General features: G+C 33.6%; 1 protein-coding gene across 1 annotated transcript; it reads right to left on the bottom strand.

Moving 5' to 3' along the window:
- Window positions 1–113: 113 nt before the first annotated feature.
- Window positions 114–18138, bottom strand: LOC145335220 (uncharacterized). Its single transcript, XM_080180955.1, has 25 exons — window positions 17998–18138; window positions 17715–17784; window positions 17231–17449; window positions 16905–16998; window positions 16357–16515; window positions 15133–15352; window positions 14628–14778; window positions 13947–14102; window positions 13395–13590; window positions 12745–12912; window positions 12359–12467; window positions 12017–12117; window positions 11714–11793; window positions 11153–11231; window positions 10342–10461; window positions 9701–10072; window positions 9429–9512; window positions 8785–8862; window positions 8379–8435; window positions 7708–7875; window positions 7280–7499; window positions 6380–6477; window positions 6018–6082; window positions 5112–5315; window positions 114–4971 (listed from the first exon to the last, which is right to left on the bottom strand). The coding sequence occupies exons 3-25, from the start codon at window positions 17443–17445 to the stop codon at window positions 4767–4769; spliced, it is 3399 nt and encodes a 1132-aa protein (XP_080037081.1). The 5' UTR covers window positions 17446–17449; window positions 17715–17784; window positions 17998–18138; the 3' UTR covers window positions 114–4766.
- Between the last annotated feature and the right edge of the window lie 1802 nt (window positions 18139–19940).

Consider the following 19940-nt stretch of genomic DNA (forward strand, 5'->3'; position numbering starts at 1 on the left):
CTAAATATTCTATATTGTCATAAAAGTACATCAAGATTTTTTTCTTCTGTATGATATACAAACAGACAAACAAGAGTTACGGAGTAGCTTAGCTACTAAAAAAAAGGAAATAATTTGAGACATGATGATATATATTAACTGTATAAGTAGTATATGAAATAATAATAATAAACACATATTTATATTTTACTTCTCGTTAAATGAGAATCTTTAATAATACAATTAATTAGAGTTGGATGTTTGAAAATAAATCCCATTTCTGTAAAATATAATGTTGTACGATTACTTTTTACTTCCTCTAATCCTTAAATAAAAAAAAACAGGATGACTGTGTGTGTGTGTCTGTCTGTATCGTAGGATCTCGCTAACCACGGTGAACCAATATGATTTTTTTACAGTGTAGCTTCTGGTCCTGGAAAAAAACCTACCTTCAAAAAAATTTTACTTTATCTTTTTGAAATTAAAATTCTCCTGACGAATTCAAACTCGATGTGATAATTCCTTTAATAGTTAGGCATACTTTATGAAGAGTAACAACTCTAAAATTGTTACCATAATATTAAATTATATTTTTAAGAGATGGGATATATTTTCAACTCTCCAACTTATTACTAAAAGATTTGTTCATTATACAGGACAGGGGTAGGTCATCTGAAGAAAACTTTTCCTTACAACTTAACAACATGTCAAAATTAAGTTACTTTTCATTTATCGCTAAATACAACATTTCATTATACTAGGGTAGTGCGGGGTTAATGCGGTAGGGGGGTCTAATTCCGGTCACTCGACCAACTTTTTTAAAACCGTTTTTTAACGGTGTTCTAAACGTTTGCGAGAGATCTTCAGAGAAGCAAAGTTGTAGTTTATTGCCTATACTTTCATTTCTTACTTCAGCAAATTTTTGTCAGATCACTCCTTCTATGATTTTTTTGCCCTCAAAAAGTTGCAAAAAATTTGCAAAAAAAAAATTTCAAAATAGGCCATGTTCAATCTAAAATTGTGTAAAAATGATAAGTCCTATTGACCCCCGGGTTTTTGTAAAATTAAAGATATGGCATTCATTTATCGTTTGCAATTGGAGGCGTTGTTCTAACTTGATTTTTTCATAATTTTTTTTTCGTCTCAAAAAAAGGGTCTATTCCGGTCACTTTTTTTACTTTTTTTATTACTGTATTTATAACTGTATAATACCCTAATGTTTAATTTAGGTGATCTGGAAGCATAAACAACCTAAATGCATGACCTAAGCTTTAATCATTGCCTTGCCTGTTGTGTGATGTACATTACTAGTCATTTTACTGCTTGTATTATGTCATGTTTTGTTGCCTAAGCTTTTCAATTTGTAAAGACATTAAAAATTTTTCAGACACATTTTTATAGTAATGGGAAGAGTATATCACCCAAAGGAACGCCTTAAATATTTGCCTGAAGATGTATCAGCTGCATTGGCTCATGTAAGAAGGGGTATGTCTATTAGAAAGACCGCTAGAAGATTTAAAATTCCATATGAAACCCTTGCATCTTTTTCGTATAAGAGGGTGTTCGCGATTTTTGCGCGGTTTGGATTTTTTATGTCAAATCGGCTAGGATTAAGCTAGAAAGGTGTTTAAGGTGTCTATAGAAAGCTCTTTGCATGACCTAACAAAAACTCCCCAGGATATGGGTTCTATCTCCAAGATTTAGAGTACATATTCAAGATTTTGCATTTTCAAAATTCCTGTTGCATAAAATGTGTTGAAAACTTGAAATATTAGAGTTAGACCCCATATCATTTCGAGTTAATTGTCAGGCATGTAATTTTGCATCTTTAGACACCTTAACCACCCAGGTAGGTCAATCCTAGCCAATTTGAGACAAGAAAAAATGTATAAAAAACTGCTGTCAAAACTGGCAGGATTTTTAAAATTAAAAATTTTTTGGGAAAAAATCACTTTTTTCAAGAAATTCCAAGACCTGCGAATCAGAAATTGCCTCTAATTTATGTATAAAGCTTAAAAAAACCTAATCATATAATAAAAAGTATGATTTTTTTTAAAGTTTGCATTAAAAAAAATCGATGTTTTTTTTTGCGATTTTACCGACTTTTTTAAAATGGGCAAAATGTGGTCAAAAAATTGTCTGATCTGCATGCGACTAGTACCGTTAGAAAGCTAATGACCTCAGCTTTCTACTCATAGTTTAAAATGTTTTTAAAAAATATTTTAAGGGGGTGTTCCACCCCCCCAAAGTCAACTGACCGAAATAGCCCCACTGGTGGGGTTATTCCGGTATAGGCCAACCGCCGCCCTTAAAACCGATTTTTGACCGACTTCTAGTTGCGAGATCTTAACGGGACCAAGACAGGCTTCTTCGTTATTGCCATATCGTTCATTTGCACTCTTAAAAACCGGAAAAAGTTTTTGGGAAGTATGTTTTTTTTTAAGTTGAAGCAAAAAATTGACCGGAATAACCCCGCACTACCCTATAAGATGCATAAAAAAAATAATAAAAATGATGAAAAGGAAGCAATTTTTTTCTCTTCAGATGCCATATCGCTGTTCTGATAATTAATAAATGCCACTCAGATTCACTATAATAATTTTAGATCAAGCAAGTAATACGAAGTTAAGTAATTTGTTGTAGCAGCTTTAAAGGCTGCTGTGCTTATAGTCGCATGGCTGACCGAACAGCCGAAGTTTGCACGTCATTCAAAACGGCTCAAAGATACCATCAAATATAAACTGGAATAGACAAGAATCAGTAATGAGCACAGCGCACGTAAAATTGCTTTAAGTTCAATTTAAACGCGCATTTTCTCTACCGTGCACCGCGCTTGTCGTGCTAGTGTGGTTGGCCATATGAGTGTAAGCAGCCTTCAAAATTGCCATTCAAAATAACTATTTCACAATTCCAAATTAATTCGATTCAAACTATTTAATATTTGCTCCTCCCTAGAGAAAATTATAGACGAACTAAACTAAATAAACTATTAACCTCCCGGCACTTTATAATGTTATAAAAAGTATGTTATTAGTTGAAGATTCCTGCTTTACTTTTATTATTCTATTTTTAAGCTTTGAAATCGATCACTGAAGGGGACTTGCTTCAAATCCATTAATTTTCAATTGATTATAAATTGAGGTGAATATAAAAAAATCTGTTAAATTTTAAATGCCTAAAATTAATAATTTTGAAAAGAAACAATTTGGCAAGTTCTTAATAATAGAACGTTCTGCAGGGGTTTTTAAGGAGAACTTTTAAACAGAGAGATTTTCCGTTTTACTCTTAAAATCATAATCATTATTAAAAATTCAATATTAGTATAAAAACACACTAAGAAAAGATAATATACATAACTAAAGTATTACATATAAATTATCATATTAATAATAATATACAAATTTCAGATCTGTAAGTAGGAATTTAAACACTTATTTAGCCAGTTGACCCACTATAAACCTTTGCCTTATAATTTAAATTAAGGAAAAAGGGGGGTGGCAGAGAATATAGTGGAGCCTTGGCAAAATAAGATACACATTTACATACAAAAAGTAATGATAATGCCATTGAAAACATAGCAAAATATTATACTTAAAAAGATATCAGGTATAAAAACATTAAAAACTTGGCCCCTGTAATACATATTTTCCAGTATGGCTTAGAACAGATTAACATCCGTTGGAGTAGAACCGGTTCTCTCCACACTGAAAAATCATGTATAGTACTTAAATATTACAATTTTATTATAAAAGTAGGACTATTTATGAACGAGATGTTCTCAAAGTGAAATAATTCTAAAAAGATGTTATTCTACTACAAAAAAAATTATTTTTTGCTTAAATTTTTTCGGGAAGTTTTAACTAATAAAAAGATTTTTCACATGAATTAAAATACCTTTCATTTTAATAGGCGGCAGTGCTCATTACATCTATATTTTACGGGGGAGGGAGAGGGCAGAAAAATAGCATACCCCCCCCCCCCAAAAAAAAAAAATCTTAAATCACTTTGAAACCTATAGGAACTTAATCGGTTCGCTGGATATCGAGATCTTAACAGACAAACAAAAATCTTTTTACTTTATATAATATTTGCAAAAAATGAAAGTCTCGTAGCCTAAATTAGATTAAAGCAATATAAGTTTCACATCTAACGAACCCTCGTTCTTAAAAGGACCTGACTATATGCTTGAAATAATTTCAAGTTAAAAATTAAAAAAAAACTTGTTTTTGGAGTAAAACTTACCTACTATGTAATAACTAACTCGCCTGATTGAAAAACATGATTCTAAACATAAAAAAAAAATGAAAAAAGGGGAACACTTCTTTGTACAAAAATTCGACTAGCTTTAAAACATTTATACATCTATTCTATTTACATTCAAGATTTTAAGCATTTAAAGAAAAGACATTCAAGTTGCTTGATATAATTTAGTACCTAATACACCCTTCCTTTGATAGTTTTCTATTAATATTCAGGTTTTAAACTCATTATCCAGATATGGGTAATGAAAATAAATCAATTAATTTGCAAACAAGAAAATGCTAGGATAAGAGAGAGTACCATCTGTTTTGCCTCCGACTTTGCCAAAATAGTTCTCCTTGACATATTGTACAATAGTTCCTTATTAAAACTATTGTCAATTTGCAATGATGTAATCATTTTAAATTTATAAAAGAAAATATAACTTTTGACTGGCAAAAAAAGTCTAAGGCTAAAAGTTTTCCTTCAATTGCTACAAAATCTCTATCCCAAAATTAATATAAAAGAAGAAGCTTTTCAATATTTGCTTATTTTCTTCGGCAGTCCTTCTTATGTTCTTTCCGCCAGTGTTCTTGTTGGCACTCTGTGCTGCAGTACGCCGTGTTCCAGCAGCACCAGTATATGGCGGCCTCCTCGCAGTTGTAGCACCACTGTTTCCTCTTGCTCTCCGCTAGCTCTGCCTTTGCCTTCTCGGCAAACGCCTCCATCTCGGTCACGTGGTCAGCTTTCAACCTGCAACAAAACAATTTAAAAGTACATATGTGTATGTTTAACTTATCTAGGATTACATATTGATTTGGGCAAATGGTTAAAAATACATAAAACGAAAAAGGTAATTTTATTAATCTGATGGAAATTATTTTGTAATTTACCTTTCCAGATCTCGCTCCAGACTCCTGGTGGCCACATTCACCGCTCTCTTCTTCTCCTGGTCAAACTCAGCCCGCAGCTTCTCCGCAAACTCCTTGAAGTCTTTCTCAGTGGCCTTGCCGCCAGAGTGACGGCTTTGGCCGCAGATTTCCTCCGCCACCATCCGCAACAGCTTGTTTGGCGTCTGCACACCCACACTTACAAACCTTTAGCATTGAATTATTTTTAGAATTCTGGCTTGTTTGATAACAAATATTATCTACCCCTCAGTTTATCTGTTTAACTCTCTGAACATTACCATCTATCAGTGTTTCTGTCTGTCTAAAGATCTTGTTTATCAAGTGTTAGTTAAAAGAAGTAGAATAAAGGGGTAGTTTCACGAAATGCATTTGAACTTAATTTAGTGAACCGCATATTTTATCCTAATAAATGGTTAAACTACATTTATATGGCATATATTTGAAAGAATTTAAATTTTCTACCACGTAGTTTTAAAAATACCAAGGCTTGAAAATTGTCTTTTTGTGATATATGCAATTTAATAAGACGATTTTCAAGTCTTGATATTTTGAAAACTACGTGGTAGAAAATTGAATTTTATTTCAAATAAATGCTATATAAATGTAGTTTAACCCATTAACTAGGAAAAAATAAACGGTTCACTAAATTAAGTTCAAATGCATTTCGTGAAACTACCCCTTTCCAGTTAAAGCACACCTTTCTTTCTATTAAAGCTGCTTTTTGACTGTTTGACTGTTTGTCTGTCTGTCTATCTGTATCTTCCTGACTTTTCACCTTTCTTATTGTCTAACTGATTCTCGCTTATCTGTCTATCTGTTGTCTGTATCTACATCTACATATTGTGTAACTCTATCTGTCTGTCTATCTATTTATCTATCTATAGGTACCTAGTAAGATTACTGCTAGAAGAGACGGCATCATCCATTTCCTCTGTAATTATCTCCTCCTTAACCTGATATAGTTTAGTAATTAAGAACTAGTAAAATCTTGTAATTTTAAAAGAAAAGCTTTTCTATCATAAGGGTGACTCCGTTCGTCCTTCCGTAACGGATAACTCTTATCGTTAATTCAGCCATTTTAGAATTAACCTTTCGATTTCAAACTGGGAATGTTTATTCCTATAATAGTTAGGTACGATTTAGAAAGCAAAGCAATCTATTCATTGTTTTCCATTAAAGAAGCTAATTTTTAATTTTTATCAACTCCTATCCCCCCCCCCTCCCCCATTGAAAATTATCTCACTGTTTACCTTGACCTCCCCGGGTTTAAGAAGTTGATCATCTGTGTTGGTCTGTTGTTGTTGTTGTGTTGTTGGCGGTTGTATCAACATTTTTGTATCTATTACACCTAGTTAGAAAAATATAGTTGTTGTGTTGTTGGAGGTTGTATCAACATTTTTGTATATATTACACCTAGTTAGATAAATATAGTTGTTGTGTTGTTGGAGGTTGTATCAACATTTTTGTATCTATTACACCTAGTTAGATAAATATAGTTGTTGTGTTGTTGGAGGTTGTATCAACATTTTTGTATCTATTACACCTATTTAGATAAATATAGTTGTTGTGTTGTTGGCGGTTGTATCAACATTTTTGTATCTATTACACCTAGACAGATATATAGATATAGTTGTTGTTGTGTTGTTGGCGGTTGTATCAACATTTTTGTATCTATTACACCTAGATAGATGAATAGATATATAAAAGGTTGTTGTGTTTTCGTGTTTACTGTGATATCTAGATGAATACTGAATAATTTGATGGATAGAAAGGTAGATATAAGTAGTGTATATATCATATAAATAGATAGATAGATAGGTAATTTGGATATTTGGATAGAATCACAGATAGATAGATAAACAGATTATTAAGATTCATATTCACATATCCTAACTGTTGTTAATGTAACAACCATATCTCAAAAACTAATGAGAAATTGATATAAAATTGCTGAAAATGCAATATTGATTTAAAGTAGCATAGCTACTTTATAATACACGTTAATTGTCTGTTCATTTGAACTTTTCTACTATATAAGGGGACTGATTTTGTTTACTTTAACTAGCTTATCTACATTGTCTCATCTCTTAAGATTTCTGGATATTATTAAAGAGTAGCTAGGTGTCTGAAAAAAAAAAATATAATCTTACTTGTAGGTGGCAAAATGATGTTTTGGCTAGCCACAACATTCGTAGTTTTTGTGTTGGTTGTACTGCTGTTGTTGATTGTTGTAGGGGGCGCAGCAGGTTGATGCAACTGCTGTGGTTGTGTAGGGGCGAGTGGGGGCAGCAAGGAGTGCAGGTTGGGGGTTGTGACGGCCGTGATGGGGGTGGCCGGATGCTGCGGCGATAATAGGTGGCTAAGGGTGTCCTAGAAAAAAAACTCAGTTTTTGATAGAAGGGAGATGGGGAAAAAATACCTACATAAATAGACAGATAAATATAAAGACCCATAATAGATATAAATTAAAGGATAGCTAGAAAGACATCTAGATAGGCATGAAGATATCTAGATAGCCATGGAGATATCTAGAAAACAAGGAAGACATCTAGATAGCAAGCAAGACATATATCTGTACCTGCGGTATAGTCGGCATGGCCGAGCTAACTTGGACACTCACACCCGGTGTCGTTGACATGGGGGGCAGCATGCTGGTTGTCTGTTGGGCCATGGAGGACATCAGGCTGGCGGGAGGTTGGGCCTGCTGCTGCAGGGGCTGCAACTGTTGCAGCGACTGGAATGTTGTCTAGAAATGTTTTATTATAATTAAGGGAGAAGATCAATTTATCTACCCTGTATCATTGGTTATATAGGTAGACAAGACAAATTAGTCAGAGAAAGGGGATATTAGATTAAAAACCATACTGTTGATGACCTATTGGGGGCTCGGTGACGCTTCAGGTATAAGTTTTCTCCACGCCAAATTGAACATAATCTGCGTTTGATTTGCAGTGTAACGCGCTTAATCGCCCTGGGTATTAAGTAAGGTAACATCCATTAGACAACCAATCTTTGACAGCACGACATTTGTCAAGAAGTCCTTACTGTGCATGGTAATGAGTTGCATATGTTGTGGGCTAAGGCATTTTCCATAGTAGGAACAATTTTTTACGTCTTTAGTTATGACGCGGTGTCGGGTCGAGATCCGAACATATCGCCGGTTGCAGATGTGTCACTCAAAGTTATATTATCACGCCCTCTCATTCGTTGGCTTTAAAATTTGGATACTCAAAACAAATCATTAATCACCTGATTAATAAGCTGTTGTTGTTGTAATGCATGTTGGGGGATAGGAGTTGTTGGGGCCTAAATACATAATATATAGATAGGTGGATGGATAGATCAATTGATAGCTGCAAGGATGGACATTATTAGACAGATAGGTAAGTTGATTTATGCAATATATTGATAATATCATTATCCATCCAAATACTCAAAATCTTCCCTAGATATACAAGAGGCTTTAATGTTAAGGAGAACCATTTCGGTTAGAGGAGATTTTAAGCTTCTGACAAACTGACATGAATCCTATTACTAACTATGTAAGGATAGAGAGAATGTTTGATTTATAGATGTTTATAATAAATGGTGAAATAGATAAGTGGAATCAAAATTAATAGATATCTAGATGATCAACAACAAAATAGCTAAGTACCTGATGTAATTGATGTAATGAAATTGGTGTAGAATGGAGACTTAATAAATCTTCATGAGATAATGATGTCGTGTCAAACTGTTCAAAAAATGCATTAATATTTTCCTATTTGATTAGAGGAAGAATGGGGAAAGGAGTTTCCATTCACTATTTTGTTAAGCTTTTGATGGAGTGATTTTGGTGTACAAATTATCTTGTCTTGATTCGCAATCAAGATTACACCTTATTGTTAAAGTAATCCTCATAAAAGGTTAGAAAATAAATAGAACTATTTCAACATGCTATTATTTATCAAAAAAATCAGTTTTCAAGATTGAAAGTAACTCATCGACAGACAGACATACATCTTAATCAGAGAGAGGGAGAGAGAGGACAATGGGCTGTTTATTACACTAGTCCCCAAGGTTTTATAATAACGTTTTCTTATTCTTTGGCATAACAACTTTGGGGACTTTAGTGAATTTTGATTGGTTTATTCATTAAGATGAGTGTTCAAACGTTTCAATTTTTAATCTAAATCTACAGAACTGGTAATATAATGCATCATTATTGGGGATGTACATCAATTTATCGGCCATTGTCTTATCCTTATAGATCCCTGAATCTTAATACTTTTATATGAAAAATAAGAAAAATATTGATCCCTGAATAAATGATTGTGTAGAAACAACAGGCTGTGGAGTTCCTGGGTTCTGGTGGCTGTGTTGGGGGGAGGATAGTCCCTGCATCTAGATAGATAGATAATTAGGTATACAGATATTTAGATAGATTTACAGATAGACTGAAAGATATTTAAAGATATACAACGTTATGTTAGGAGGAGTTTATATTAGTTACTGCGCCCCTAGCCTCTAAAATTGCTAAATTACGTGACTATATCATTCCAATGAGTATATATGTCTATGTTATGTAATACCTGTAGATTATGCTGTTGTACATTATTACCACCCCCAGACTGTTGCTGTTGGTGCTGTGATATGGCAGGCTGTGGAATACTTTGGGCATACTGGGTAATATGTTGGGGCGTAGCCGCACCCCCTTGCGACATTCCATGTGGCGTTCCGGGGGTGCCGGGATGCGACGACAGGCTGTGCAGAGGGGTGCCGGGGGTCACTGAGTTTGGCGGCTGTAACTGGTGGTGGGTGGGCTGGGGGGTGGCGGAGGGCGGTGGCGGCCCGTGAAGTTGATGGGCATGGGGATGCGGGGACTGGTGTGGGTGGTGGTGCGGCGAGTTGACCGCCGCGGCAGCTGCAGCCAGCTGTTGAGCATTTATATGAGTTGTAGTTCCCTTAAAGTAAAAACATTTATACAAATGAAAATTTTACTAATACCAATTCTAAATAATGTATTTTTTACTTTTTAATATTATACAACAAAAAATCATAAGAACTAAGATTTTAAGTAGTTATTGAGAATTAAAAACAAGCACTAGTGAAAGTTGTTTTCTGTATTGTTTCAACTACAACAACCCCTAAATAAAAACTTTTTATTATAAAACATTAAAAAAGTAATGTTAGTAAACCCCAATAAAAAACTTTGTGTTTTATCATACAGTACCTGAATATGAATACTGTGTGGTTGTATGTGCTGTGGGACGCTGCTGCCACCTGGCGGCACTGTCACAACTGTCAACAGAGGCATCAGTGTTTGCTGCTGCTGCTGAGCTTGAAGTGCCATCTGAATAAACATAAATAAATATATTTACAATCCAAATAATGAAGTAAAAGTATGTCTTTCTTTCTGTATGTTTGTACCAAAGGATCTCGCTAACCACTGAACCGATCTGGATCTCCATAACAGGGTAGCTATTTATAGGTCCCGGGAAGGTTTATATTTTATAACTATTTTGGGGGGGAGGGTACCACCACACCCTCCAAAGATAATCCGTCCCAAGAAAAAAATTTATCCCCCCCCCCCAAAAAAAAGGGAGTTTTGGTATTCAACTCCCCCTCCTCAAGTGCCCCTAAATGCCTCAAGGGTTGTAGCCGCTAGTCTATTAAACAAAGTAGTGAGCTTTTTTATCTGTAGCTTTAGATTTTGAAAACTACTGAACTCCATCTAAAAATGCTTCATATGTGTCTCAGGGTGGTTTTAAACTCCTTTATTTCGAGACTAAAATCTTCGAATGGTTTTAGGCAATTTTTTGCCCTTTATCTACCCTTTCGAATACAATTACAAATACAGAGCCCCTTGATTCTTAGTGCACAACCGCTAGTTGTATACTAAAGTAGCAGGATTAATGTTTGTCTTTCAGTCTGTTTGTCTAGTAAAATGTTTTAAAAGGTTCTGATCACTACATATGTTTATCTTCCATTCTTCTATTAGCAATGGATTATCAACATGGTAGCAATGAACAAAGGTTATTTACCTGTGTAGCTTGTTGATTATGAGATAATGTATCCATTGGCTTGGGTTCTATTCTTCGCAATTTGGTTGGAGGAGCAGATCTAAATATTTGTAGCATTTAAAAATGCCCCAGAAAATTATTTACAGAGATTGAAAGTTTGTAACCTGAGAAATAGCGATTTCTTTTGTTTTTAACAAATAGAGGTTTTTATGAAAGACTTTTACAGACAATTTTACCAAAGCAAAGACGACTTTTATGACAAAGATAAAAATGACTAGAGGGATCTAAAGGAATAAGACAATGGCCGATTAATTGAAGTCGATCACCAATAATGACACACAAAATTACACATTCTAGATTCATATTATTTGTTGAAACATTTAAACACTCAACTTACTAAACCAACCAATCAACATTCAGTAAAAGTCCCAAAAGCTGTTAAGCCAATGAATTAGAAAACATTATTGTAAAACCTTGGGGACTAGTGAAATAAACAACTCATTGTCCCCTCTCTCTTTGAATATGACAATAATTACGCAATTTACGACTTTCAAGTCGACTTATGCAGAAAAAAAAGACTACCTATTAGATGGAACGGCAAGTTGAGATCTGGGTGGCAGCACTGATGATGGGTTTATTATTGGGGTTGGAGGTCCTCGAGGCTAAAATTATGAAGTATAAAAATATCTTTAATACAAAGTAGTTAGGTGTCCGATAGTCCGCAAAGTAAAATTGAATTTTAATACACCCCTTGGCCATAAAATATACATTATTTATATATAAATTATATATATATATATCTAGGAGCTGGTAAGTTAAAGCCCTCCTGAAAAAAATTGTGGCAAAGTTGTTGTTTATGACTAGATCTCCAGGTTGTCTAGTTACCTGTGGCTGGCTGTGATATTCCTGTTGTGGCAAGGATGTGCCAGGATCTCCAGGTTGGCCTCCGTCATCCATTGGATCATCCTCACTATCCTCTTCCCCTCCTAGATGGATACATAGAAAGGAGATAGATAGTTAGATAGATAGATAAAATAGATAAAAATAGATAACTGTTGCTTTCTTTAGGTGCGATATCCCTGTCATATTGGCTAGAATAGTTCTACTAAAAAATATAGATAAGTGACAAAATAAATAGAAATACAAATAAACAGACGGAAAATGAAAGAAAAACAGATGGTTAGCAAGACCGACAGTCTAACATACATCAAGATAAAATGAACTTACCTTGTCCAAACTTATTTCCCAGGAGTAGAGAAGCTTTTTCACCGGCAAACGGGTCCCCAACAAAATTATTGAAAAAATTGCCCATGTTACAACATTTCTCATACAGCTCCTGGTAGTTTTACACATTTGTCAATAAGAAGAAGCGGATATCGATTGTTGGGTCGGGTTCGACTCTCGAGCCTTAGATTTCTTAGAATTAGTATTTCTACTTGAATTCTTACTAAGATTTCTTTGGGGGGGGGTTGGGGAGGTTGAAATGAGAGATTTTAAAGGTAAGGTAAGGTCGATTGAGTGGGGTAATCTAATGTACATTTTTAAAATTTTTAGGGGGTTAAAATGAAGGGTTTCTTTCAAATTAGCCGAGATAATCTGTTGATCTGAAATACAAAAGGAAATTTGTTATTATGGATAATATTTTCTAATAAAAGATTACAAATGTGATAAAATTCCTGGTAGCGAGCAAGCTCTTCACTAGCTTTGTTCCATGCACTAGTCTTTTTCACATTTAGAGTGTGTACGTTAGTTGTAATAGGCTTTATATGACTTGTTTCAACCTAAATAAAATAAAACTTTAAAAAAAAGTTTCAGTTTGATAATATAGTATATATTTATCGCATCGTATTATAGCTCTCTGCGGTTATTGAAATGAAAATGATAAGATTAAAACCAATTTTGTTAGTCAGAAGGGCCGAAATTTCGATCTGACAAAACTGGTAGGTGATAATCTTATGATTTTCATTTTATGGTTCGTTGAAAATTATCTGTAAAACGATACTATGCAAGATTTTTTGGTACGGATGATAACCGGTTCTAAGCCAGTAGATAGATATAAATCGGTTCGAAGCCATATTGGAAATTTACATATTTAATATTTTTAAAAAAAGTATGGATATGACTTATGGCAAAAAAATCCATGCAATTCTAATATGTTAAACGCTCCCTTAATTAGTTTGTAAATAGAAAAACTGAATGGTAGATTAATATTATATAAATATTATATTTTTCTATCATTATTTACAACAACAACAAAACTTGCCTTCGCTCTCTGATGATAACCGCCGAAAAAGCGGACATCCACTAACTTGTGGGAGTCGGCGGTAAAGCTTGGCGGGTTACCGCTTAATACTTTGGCGGGCCAGTACGGATAGCCGGCCTGCTGGGCGTACACAATCTGATGGGCGGGGCGGCACGGCTTCGCGAACCAGTATTTGTCGCCTCGATTATTGGCGTATCTGAAATATAATTAGGTAACTAAGTAAATAAATATATATCCTGTACAAAAGAAATAGGATGTCTTTAAAGTGTTTAATAAGTAATAAACATTGCTAATTTCTAGAAGAAAAACAAAATGAACCTAGGTAGTGACTTATGGACTAAAAACCCACTGGTCATAGGATTAGGAATCTTTACAAAAATATTCAGTTGTCATCTTAAAAATCAAATGAGAAATTTATATTGCCAAAAAAACGTTTAGATGGACTGAAGGGAATTTAATTGGGACTATAGAGTTGCTTCGCTACTTATTGTGTACATTGACGTTCAGCCATTACCTTATCATAGAATAGCAGCGCTACTAAAAACAAATTACCTAAAGCAGTCTTTGCAGGTGAGCAGCTCATTAAGATCTGTGGAACAGCCGCGGAACATCTGTTTTGCCATGTCAGCCATATGGCTATGGTTCCCGTGATAGATAACAACGTTGTGAACAATATTTTGGATGTCTGCCCGATATTCCTCTACAGATCTAGATAGATAGATTTAGAAAAATAGATCAAAGGATGGTCAGATTTTTACAGATAGATAAATTAAAGGATAGCTAGAAATAAATATTAAGGGATGGATATATTTAGGCGGGTACCTAGATTTTAAGATAGATATAATTTTAAATGTTCGTCCGTCTGTAAGAAACGGAATTGGAAAAACAAAAATTTCTGGTCCTAGGACAAACCGAATTTCTAGGCTGCAAAATACACAGTTGAAATAAAAAGCGAAAATTTCTTATAACACAAAGCATTTAGTATATAATTTACTTGGTTCGTCTTTCAGTCATGATATATTTATATGTATTTAATATATTTTTTTCTTTTTTTCAAATTTTCTTTCCTTTTTATGATCACTAAACATATGCTCTATAAATCACTTTATCCGTTAGTCATACAATGATTGTTTTAATACTTCCCTTCTAATGGATGCTATAATCTCTGATTTGTATTTCTAAATATAAGAGTGTAGTCAGCTAGCTATTACCTAATGACATTTTTAGTTTTACCTGTACTTCAAGCCTTCACAGTTTTTCGTCACCTCCTCCAGATCAATATGACGCTTCAGCAAAAACTTAGACCGCCATTTTTCCTCGCCGAAACTGGCAAATGCCTCGCGGTCCGCCGAATTGACTATTCCGCCTTCGCCTATTATTTTAACTGTTCATGTATAAAAGCAAGTTAGAGGTAAAGGGGGACAATTTATTACTTGAAGTTTTCACTCAGCATCTACTTTTGTCCATATGTCCATATGTCCGTACAGCTTTCCTTTTTGTTTAGTTTTCTGTAATAGTAATCATACATTTTTTTTTACTAGATATACCTATAATAAAAATTCTGATAGCCTCCAATTACCTATCACTTTTCAAGTTTTAAGTAAATACCTCAAATCAATTTTTAATTTACAATTTGGACTGAAACACTCCCCACCCTCCCCAATATTTTTATTTCTTGATAGGATAGGAAAGGAAATTAAAAAACTCGCTCATGATTTGATTATACATGAACACTTGCCTATCGTGGCTTTGCGGTCCGACGTCAGATACGGATTTTTAGCGGGCGGCGGCGGGGCCCGCGCCAAAATATTGCCCGACAACACTTCGCGGCAACGATTGGTCACAATAGTGAGAAGGTGGTTGAGGTCTTTCTTCACGTCGTCAGATACGTCAACGGTCAAACTCTGGAAGGATCTGCAGTAGTTGCATACAAAGCTCATGTGCTCCATCAACTCCTCCTACGTAAAATAGTCTTAGGAATCACCAATTCACAAAAATCAAGCTCAAATGATTATTATCTTGTTAAAAATCAAAATGATTAAAATGGACTTTCTGGTCATTGTTCTATAGTTGCTACGTTTTTTCAGTTTATACCTAAATGTTAAAGGAATACTCATTAATGCTACGAATCAAGTTTATATGATAATTCACTCGTATTAAAGTTTATAAGGGGGGGGGGGGGGAAGTTCTGACACATTTGCGTAAACCTGGTGTATAGGCTTCATCTTTAGACTGAGAGGATAGGTTATTAGGGATAAAATCATTCTTATATGATGAATTTCCCCCAGATTTAAGATTTTTTGGATAGGCCTCCAGGTTCCGGAGCTCCAGGCCTCCAGGTGGTCTCTCTACAGGTAAAAATGAAAAAAAAAAATTTTTTTTAAGAGTTAGATGTCAGTTTATGAGACAAAATATGTATGTTTTTTCTTCAAATATGTGAATAACAATCAAAAAGAAGCATATTTTGTTTTATAAGTTAACTTCTAACTCTTCAAAAAAAAAATCTTATTTTTAATTTTTACCTGTACAGAGACCACCTGGAGGCCTGGAGCTCCGGGACCTGGAGGCCTATCCAAAAAAGCTTAAATCTGGGAGAAATTTATCATATAAGAATGATTTTATCCCTAATAACCTATCCTCTCAGTCCAAAGATAAAGCCTATACACCAGGTTTACGCAAATGTGTCAGAACTTCCCCCCCCCCTTGTTAATACCGAAATACTGGCTTTTGGTCATTGACGCTTTCAAGATTATAAATTCTTGAAAGGGGTTGAAATCGTTAGATTGATTCTAACATCCCTAAATTAACGATCAGGGCTATCCTAATATATAAAGTAGTAGGCTTTTTATGCCTGTAGCGAAAAATCTCGTATTCACAAAAGGACTAACACTAAATGTTGAATAAGTTCGTATTAACAATATAATTGTCAAGATTTCCATTCTACTTAAACTTGAAAACATACCTTTAAACAGCCTTGATGATAGACCCTATGGCAGTCTCTACAGAGCACAACCTCGCCCCCGCTGTGACAGTGGAAGCAATACCAGTCATGCTCCTCGTAGGCAAGCATATCTTCTGTGGGTAGCCGATACGCATCCTCCTCTACACCTGCTTTGTTCCCCTAGAGAAATAGATAGGTAGATAAAAGATGGACAAATATATATACATAGATTGATAAATAGATATAGTCCATATAGAATCAATAATAAAGGATTGTTTTTAAAACATCATATTTCATGCATTATAGCAATCTTTAGTTACAATTATCTTTTAATACTGACAAAAGAAATAGCAAAAATATAAATGGATATGATATTTCAATCATGCGTTTGACAGTCAGGCATATACCTATGTTGTAAGTTTGTGATATTTAATTTCTTAGTTTGTATCTTCTTTTTATTTGGCATGATTCTCAATTGTTAAACATTTAAGAGTCTATAATGATATGTATAGACGCTGGTACATAACCTTATTAATATAGAGTAGCTGCGCTACTAAAATATATCTCACCTTAGTACCAACTTTCTTATGAAGTTTTATAAGATTGTCCTCGACGGCTAAATCTAGTAGTCGCTGTGTCGTATCTTTGTCAAGCTTATAATTCCTGGAAAATAATAAATATTCATATATTTTATAAGAAGAAAAAGAGCAATATATAAGAAAAGCATCAATTACAAGCTAAAAAAAATTAAAAGAGTATTATACTAAGGTGCTTATTGGTCAAAGAAATAAACACAACAAAATTTCAACAGAATTTCTATTTTATTTTTCACATTTCTCCTTGCAAGGGACGTACAAAACCCCAACGTGTGAGTCATAAAAAAGCCAATACAAACCTGTGCATATATCTGGAAAGGCGGGGCAAAGCGGGAATCTGTTTCTGCGCACGCACAGTTTTGATACCGTCCCAGATAATCTGCGCCTTGTCGGGGTCAGACACCCGTCGGATCTCCTTGATGATGCCGCCGAAATTTGAGAGTTCGACGGGAAATCCCATGGTCTCCAATTGTAGTGTCGATGACATCACGGTGTCCGTACGGAATTCTGTCATTTACCTAGATAGATTAATTAAGATCTAAGAAACGGCTAAACTGTTAAGTAGTGGTTTTAGGTACTGACGTAGAATCTAGAAAAAGTATAAGATTTTTAATGCATGTACAAAGTACGTGCTTTGAAATAAAGAATTTCAGTAATGTAAAAATTACAATGTTCGGCTTTAAGGAAAACTTGTTCTATGGTTCTAATGAGCTTCTGTTATAGAAAATATAGATTTCTACGACTCTTTTATGACGTGGTAATGTCTTAAACTTTAACACTTACCTAATAGTTTATACCCAATTTTTAATTAATTCTTCTTTTGCGGGTCAGCTTCCTTTTGAATCTTTCATATCTAAAACAGGAAAAATTATGTTTTCAGTAGAGCAGCAATAACAAGGCAAATAACTATTAAAGATAAATTAAGATGTCAGATTTAATCCAGCACAATCTATATATTTATAAAAGTATCAAATATATTAAGGTAATATATTTGGAGTTGTATGTAGTAACTTTTATGTATAGGAAGATTGTTTGTCCATAAATATCTCTAAAGCCGATGCAATACCTGATTTGTATATCTCCATCAATAATACTTTTTCATATAAGCCATATTTCGATCAAACTTCACATTTCTATGTATTTTTCTCACTGTGTTAATATAAATATCTTCATTATTTCACTGTCAATTGAATAATTATAACTTTTATTATCTGAAAAGTAAAAGAAAAGTTTTAATATTATAAATATCTATAAATTATTATTAAAACAAGGATGAGAACTTACCTGAAAGCGAAATGAAACGGACAAACAAAAACAGAGCAACAACGCTTGAAAGACAAGATAATCTCATAACAAATATTTAATAATCTTTTTTCCATGGATCGCCAATCAACGAAAAGAGTGCTAAGATAAATAATAGGTATTTATTGATTCTTTCTTTGAACATAAATCTGAAAAAATTTGTAATAGAATCTGTTTTTTTTTTTATATGTGGCAAACTCTCTAAAATGCCCATACTAGGTTAGTGTTTGCTTAACAACGAAGTATCGTATATGCATTGGTTATAGGCTATTCAATTATACTCATACCCGCTCTTCGCATAGGAAGCAGTCGTGAATTCTGCTTCTTTGGTGTGTAAAGAAAAACTTTCTGATTTTCATATCTAGCGGCTGCACCAAAAGTATCAAATGACTAGACTTTGAAGGAGAACATAGGGGACGGAGCTAGAAAGACTGAAATGAAGAAACAATCAAATATTAGTGTTTACCAATATCTAGCTAATCTAACAATAAAAAATAAGATAAGTCGATCTGCATTTGTACTTCTTTTAAATACAGGGACTGGGAGAGTTCTTCACATCAATGAGAGGTCAAGAGATTCAATGCTAATGAGTTTCTCCCTTTTCCTTACGTACCATTAACTGCATGTTAATTAGGAAAATAATAATAATAAATTTGAATTTGAAGATCAATCTGCTTTTTAATAATAAAGAATATTTTTAAATCAAACATTTTAACTGTCAAATTTCGTCACGTGCCTGACAAAGCATTATAAACAACCCCTATTAACGTTTTTTCATGGTTTATTTACTTATATAAAAAAAATTGGCACAAAAAGACAACAAACAAACCAGAAATTGTTTACAAATGAACGCGGCATTTGGAAACAGAGATGCCAACTTTAAATCTTGTATAAAAGTAATAGGATGTTGGTCTTTTTTACTGTATGTGTTACCTAAAGATAATTTCTTTTTAGATTTTGCATCTTATTCTCACAAATAAGAGAGAAAAAAAAACTCAATTTTAATTGGATAAGAGTTGCCGAATTTTATTGATATATTTTTTTTTATTTTGGATATTTAGTTCCTGTATAAGTTTCCCCACATAAAAATTGCTGTTTGAAGAACAAAAATTGAATCTATAGATATTAAAACAATTTCCTTATTATTCAAAAACATTTTTAGTAACTAACATAAATTGAGTGATAAACTTTGTAGCTTGAAAACAATTATATTCGCCTAGGAAACAAAATGAAGAGAAAATTTTGGTCAAATAAAAGTAAGTTTTGGATGTTTTATACCTAAACAAGTATCCCTAATTAAATTCAGAAAAATATGATCAAAATAGGTACCCCAAAAAATGTTCTTTTAAACTTCTAGGTTAGTTTTAAAAATACCAAGAAGGGGAGTTAATAATTTAATTGGACATATTGTTTGTTTAACTAAAAATGCCATTAACAAAAAAAGGGAAAAAATATGGTAGAGAAAATTTGGTGTCAGAGAGTTCGGATGCCGCTGATAATTTTATAACTTTGTTTTGCTTGTCATCATGAAGAGCCGAGTTAGTTAAGGCAAAATTAAAATTCACTTTTCATTTAAAATTTAACCCAATTTTAGTTAAAATGTGTTTTAAAAATATGTTTTAGATTCGTTTTATGTAGTTTTAAGTGATTATTAGATATTCATATAAACGGTCCGATAGGAAAATTTGATATTAAGGAAACTTAAAT

Source organism: Acartia tonsa, chromosome 13 (assembly GCF_053477335.1).
Source record: "Acartia tonsa isolate MP-2025a chromosome 13, ASM5347733v1, whole genome shotgun sequence".
NCBI classification, from domain to species: Eukaryota; Metazoa; Arthropoda; class Copepoda; order Calanoida; family Acartiidae; genus Acartia; species Acartia tonsa.

What these genes read in the sequence shown, in the direction of transcription:
- LOC145335220 (XM_080180955.1), bottom strand. Translation starts at nt 17,445, where the DNA reads ATGACAGAATTCCGTACGGACACCGTGATGTCATCGACACTACAATTG. An exon ending in GTTATCATCAGAGAGCGAAG is followed by an intron (nt 12,913 to 13,394) that starts GCAAGTTTTGTT and finishes TATTTTATTTAG; the next exon opens with GTTGAAACAAGTCATATAAA. An exon ending in GGGAAATAAGTTTGGACAAG is followed by an intron (nt 12,118 to 12,358) that starts GTAAGTTCATTT and finishes GTATCCATCTAG; the next exon opens with GAGGGGAAGAGGATAGTGAG.